General features: G+C 38.5%; 1 protein-coding gene across 2 annotated transcripts in view; it reads right to left on the bottom strand.

The window, feature by feature from the left end:
- The window catches only part of ORC4 (origin recognition complex subunit 4), a 57,629-nt gene that overhangs the window by 13,972 nt on the left and 37,639 nt on the right, over positions 1 to 6,018 (bottom strand). For both annotated transcript variants that reach the window (XM_024217074.2, XM_029910537.1), the window contains 2 exons: positions 5,662 to 5,813; positions 2,970 to 3,143 (listed from right to left, as the gene is read on the bottom strand). In XM_024217074.2, the coding sequence (XP_024072842.1) occupies positions 2,970 to 3,143; positions 5,662 to 5,813 (326 nt within the window). The remainder of the gene's footprint in view (positions 1 to 2,969; positions 3,144 to 5,661; positions 5,814 to 6,018) is intronic.

Genomic DNA, 6,018 nt, shown 5'->3' on the forward strand with positions numbered 1-6,018 from the left:
TCCTGCTTTGAGCAGGGGGGTTGGACTAGATGACCACCTGAGGTCTTCCAACCCTAATCTTCTTCTAGGATTCTATGAGGACTGATAAAGCAATCACTCAGTATCTGACCTATGAAAAGTGTTCACCCACAGGTGATGTGGGGTTTTTGTGTTTTTCCCCTACAACAGTTCATTCAAGAGCATAGCGATTGGTTCCACCCGCATAGTTGTTGTGGGAGCATTTCATGCACTAGATGAGGTACACCACATATGATAAGCATTTGTAGGACCCATGAACCTTGAAAGGTGTGTTGTGGAGGGTGTTGATCATTGTAACAGTGGAGATAGGTCAGCAGATTTTGCATCTGTTGTGTCCTGATCTGTGGGGCAGGGGCACCAGAATGGAGGGACCAAGGGGCCATGGCCCTGTCACTTTTTGAAAGTGGATAGGCATGGCCTGTCCACTTTTCACCCAGGCCTGGCCCCTTGCCCCGCCTCTTCCCTCTGAGGCCCCGCATCCCAGCCAAGCCAGAAGCTGGAGCCTGGCCCAGGTAAGAGCAGCCTGGGGAGCCTAAGCAGCTGTGGGGAGCTATGGACCTGCCATCTGCCCAGGGTTGGGGAGGCCCCCCCCCAAGAACAGCCCCTGGCAGTGTCCCTGCCTCCCCACAGCTGCCCGGGTGGCTTTTACCATGGTTCAGCTGCTGCTCTTAAGTCCCACCACGAGGCCAGACTGGAAGCTGGAGCTGGGCTGGGGTAAGAGCCGCACAGGCAGCTGTGAGGAGCCACAGACCTTCCACCTGCTCCTGCTCCTCCTCCCCCCCTCCTTTCCTTTTAGGCAGGATCTGTTACCCCACTGTGGGAAGCTTGCTTCTGATAAGGAAGAGGTTTGGAGGGTTGTTTGAAGGCCAAAAGGGGGGTTTTAGGAAAGATTTATTTCAGGATGGTGTCCCCATTGTGTATGGGTTGTAGTTTGATGTTTCCTGACTAAAGCAAAGATAAGACAGGACACCATATAACCTATGGGTGAATGCTTTTCACAAAGCAACTCTGACTTATCAATCCTCATCTTCAAAGGAAATCTGCACCCTTTCAAAAAATGAGCATGGGATCTTAAATTCATAACTTTACTAAACAGTAAAAACCAGACTGAATAGACACTGGATTTATGGCTTATAAACAACCACCTATAACCCACTAACACCCCCCTAGAGGTCCCTTTCTCCTCTCCCCCCCCCCCCCCCCTTCCCTGAGATGTGGTAACAGGCATCTTCACCTTGAATGGTCTCTTGAAATGTGTGTTAACTACTTATGCTAAACAATGTGTTCTGCCTCTTATTTAGCTATGACACTTAGTACCTTTCCCAGACCTGAAGAACAGCTGTGTACATTCGAAAGCTTGTTTTTCTCACCAACAGAAGTTGGTCCAATAAAAGATTACCTCATTCACCTTGTCTTTAATATTTTAAAGCACCATTCACCCCCAAAGAATCCAAAAGCGTGTGTTAATAAACCCTGCAAGTTGCTTATACTAGAATAATTTTATCCACTACTGAAATGCAGCCATCTTTGGATGGAACTGAGACTTTTAAGGGCAAAGAAACATGACCACAATATCAAAGGGGTAGCCGTGTTAGTCTGGATCTGTAAAAGCAGCAAAGAGTCCTGTGGCACCTTATAGACTAACAGACGAATAGGAGCATGAGCTTTCGTGGGTGAATACCCACTTCTTTGGATGGCCTGTCCACCACAATAAGAGGTGATATCAAGCATATTTAATCGATCCCATAACAGATGCCAAAAATGCCCAGAAGAAGGGGCTAAAACCAGGTACTAAAGGGCTTTGTAATGTAGCAAAGAAGAGCATAACAAGATCCAATGGCTGAAAGCTGAAGCCAGAGAAATTCAAATTAGAAATAAGGCACTTTTCCTAACATATATCAAGGCAAGAGGTAGATTCTCTATCTCAGTGTCTTCAAATGAAGATTGAGTGTCTTTTCTGAAAATATGCTTTAAACAAACAAATAATTGAACTTGATACAGGGGTAACTGGGTGAAATGTAATGGCCTATAATTTTCACATGGTCAGGCTAGACTATCTAGTGATTAGATCTGGCCTTAAACTTTATTAATTTAATATCTGTTCTTCATACAAAGTGCCAGGTGTTCTTTAATGGCCAGAAACAGGACCTAAGTTTCTTTTGAAAGACAGCACAATCACCCTGTGGTTTTAATGCTATTCTGGGGCATTCTGACTCAATAGTTCAAAGTGCTATGAAGTCACTAGCACTATTACAGTTCCCAGATTGGTTTTCCCATCCACATGCTGCTCAGTACCTAATTGCCTTGGGCTGTGTTAGATCTGTCAGTTTCATATCACAAATGGTGAAATACAGCTAGGGATATACATGTTAACAACCAGCTTATTAAACAAAGTTCAAGGTTTAATTCCCAATACAAGCTATATTATATGTACAGTCTCTTTAGGACACGTGGTCAGTATAAACTTCATTCCCTCTCAAGGGAACTTAAATTCAAGCACAATCTGCTCAGCATTATTTCAGATGGCACATGATTCACTATTCACATGATTCATCACATCATCCTTTACTCAGATTAATAAAATTACTTGAAAATGGGCTCAGCCACTGGTCTGCTGACCAATATTGTCTTATTGTACTTTTGTTCTATTTGACAATGCCTAGCACAATGGGGATAGGGTTACTAGGAGCTATGATAATACAAACAGTTCTATTCTGACTTTTTCTAAAAAACTAGAGGTCTTAACTTTGAAGCAAAAAGAGAAAACATATGCTATTTCACATGTTATTTCTTTCTTACATACTGAACACCAAAAATAAACAGGATGGTAAAGACAAAAAACACTATTTTCAACCACAGCAATTTAGCAAATTTATAAATGTTAACCTTTTCAAAACGCTTCAGTGAGACACGTTAATTACTTCATTACTATCACCTTTGTTTCAAGTTACCTGAACATTCTTATTCCATTTCTGTATGAAAGGCTTGTATAGAAACTCTGCAGGTAGATACAACTGTTCTTTAAATATTCTAAGATATTGTTTAAAATCAAATGAATTCATCAAATATATCTGTCGGTGGGAGAACCTTGACTTCACTCTCTTTTCCAGGAGTTCCAGAATATCCTTGTAAAAACAAAAATGGAGATATTCAGTGAAACAGTCTAAGATGAAAGTACAAACAGCATAAATAAAAAAAACCTGAACATTTTACTAATCATGCTTTAGATTATTAAAACAACAAACTTGCTAATTTATATTATAATTGACAATGTTCCTTTTAAATGCCCAACTACAAGCTATTTATGTAAGTCACAGTAATTAGTGGCTGGGATACACAGTAATTTTTACATAGATTAAGTAAATATTTCAATTACTTTGGGTTGTATTCAAGATACTTCAGCCACCATACCAGGGCCGTAAACATGTGTAGGCTGGTGGCTGTCATTTCACATGTCTTTTGGAAGGCTGAACCTGATCTTCCCAGAAAAATTTCAAGAGCCAACATTTCTCTTTTAGAAGAATAATTCTCATGTACCACACAAATACTATTAGGCTGCTTTTGAGCAGGAAGAATGATCTGATTTTTCTCTAGAGAGATAACAAATAAGAGAAAATTGGCATTTGTCTATTAAAAGAAAAATTAAGTACTGCTTCCCTATTACAGTAACATTTGGGTCAGAGAAGGATTACTTTGTTTCCAGCCTTTTTTACTTGCCCTGAAATCAGGAAGGTTTAGGCTTGGTTAAAAATGCATGAAATCATCTCCCGAAAGAATGAAAATCTAAACAAATTAAAAAGTACAGTAGTAACAGGACAAACAATCTTTTGGACACAATCTGATGACCCACTGTATATCGACCTCCAATTCCCATGAAATCTAATGAGACTCTAAAAGACATGGAAGATTTTTATAAAAAGGCTGATTTTAAACAGATGTTGCTCCTGAATCCAATTAAGATAAGTCACTGATGGAGAGTGTAATGGACTCTGGAAACAGTAACCTTTATAACAGAAGAGATTCTGTACGTTAACTATGGTACATTCTGTACATTAATAGGTCTAATATTAACTTGCCCATTAGACATTGCCCCAAAACAAAAAATCAAGTACCCTAAACTTGTTCTATTGCAGGCCCACTGTTTTCTGAGACAGTCTCCTCTTCCTTTTCTTGTGACCTAGTCATCTTTAACTGTTGCTTTAAGAGCATTGAAAAAAAATTAAAACCTTTAATAATATTTTTCTAGATTGTTAATGTTATGATCATATGAGTGTTTGATTGAAGTAATGGTTGTTTAACCAGCTTTTTAAATACTCACGTACTTTGTATTCCACAAAGACATATTGTATTGTAGGAATTCAGAGACTTAGTGCTTAATGATAATGCAAGACTGCCGTATAGTTTACAAAGTGAATGCAAGAAAAGCCTGAAAGATTTTACCTCCTCCCTGCCCCTTCCCAAAATTAGTCTAGATCAGAAGTCTTTTCTTTTGTAAGTATGGCAGTGTTATAGCAGCAATTACTGGTGAAAAAGGTTTGCTTTTTAAAAAAAGTGTTTGTCATATTTCATAGTGTGGTAAGAAGACAGTGTAGTTCGATCCAAGTTTCTACTCTTGCTCATTAGTGAACGAGGAAAGAGAGACCAGCAGGCTCTAGAACAAGAGATAGGTAACCAAATGTTGATCCTGATATTATTTTAGATGGAAAACTAATGAGAAATGGATTAACATGGCTCCTGCAAAGTAGTAAAAGAAGTCCAAGTTAACCCTCTTCTCAGGAACGTAACCATTTTTAAGCAGTAAAATTGAAGCTAACAGAACAAAAAAAGCAGAGATCCCAAAAGCCTAATGAGGAAAGCCTGAAGATTGACAGCTGACAATTACTACTATTGAGTTTGTGGCCACATACTGTACGTAATCCCCACAACATTTAGTTTGTTTTACTTTTTAGTAGTTCGTTATATTAATTATAAAACTACTATTAAAACAAAAATGTAACACTGGGTAATGCTTATTGTTATCCTGTGTTCCCCTATGTCTTAAGAGTGTAGAAGTTTATATATAGTTTATTTCTTTTTAATTATCTGAAATGAAAGGGCATTCTTCTTTGACGGTGTCAATATGGTTTGAGGTCATTTCTAGTGCTTATTCTGAATCTTTTTTGTGGGGGACACCAGTGATAAGTTTGTTACTATACCCTGAAGATGACCCTGTCCTCAATTCCATCTTTAATAGCTTATTGTGTTGTCCTTCTCTTTTTATAACTTTTGGTACCTGTTTTGGTGAGATGCTTAATCTTTAAAACAGATATTGGATTATTTTAACATGCAGGAAAAATTTGCTTCCTATTAAATCTGAAAGAACCTCCATTTTCTTAGTAAGAAAGGTTACTGGAGCATATTCCTGTTTTCCTACGTCTGTTCCCATTTGCTCTGAATATGTAGCATTTCGTGTCACTTATTTTGTATCTGTACTGGAATCAATTTTTAAAGTAAGCCAATATAACACTAGGTAAGGGGGAGAAGTTTCCAAAGTTAGCAGAATTGTCTCCTTAAGGCATGAGTCTTAAGAATAAAAATATGAAAAGCATATGAAACATTACAGATGTCAGCAACATAAGCTCTATAAAACAAAAAACTTCTTACTTGTCTGCATGTAAGTCCAATAACCGTTACTGGAGTCTGTGCTGACTGGGATATATCAAAAAGGTTATACAGTAATGTCTGGTTCTTGTGATGAACAAAGAGGTCAAATTCATCCAGTATAAATAGCACTGGACAACTGCTATCTCGGTCACCTAAGACAGGCATTAAAACAGTTAGTATTAGTGAACTGGTAAGTACATGACTATTAGACTTCTTACCATTGCAGTACTTTTGTTCTAGTGTGCCCTCAAGTTTTTAACCTGTTTATAGAATCTTTGCTAATTCATAAGGCCCCCCCCATCTCACATATATTTGCTACACACCAGGATTATTGAGGATTGTTTAGCTTAAAGTACT

This window comes from Terrapene carolina, unplaced genomic scaffold, assembly GCF_002925995.2.
Source record: "Terrapene carolina triunguis isolate 2854851 unplaced genomic scaffold, T_m_triunguis-2.0 Scaffold62, whole genome shotgun sequence".
In the NCBI taxonomy this organism is placed as follows: Eukaryota; Metazoa; Chordata; order Testudines; family Emydidae; genus Terrapene; species Terrapene triunguis.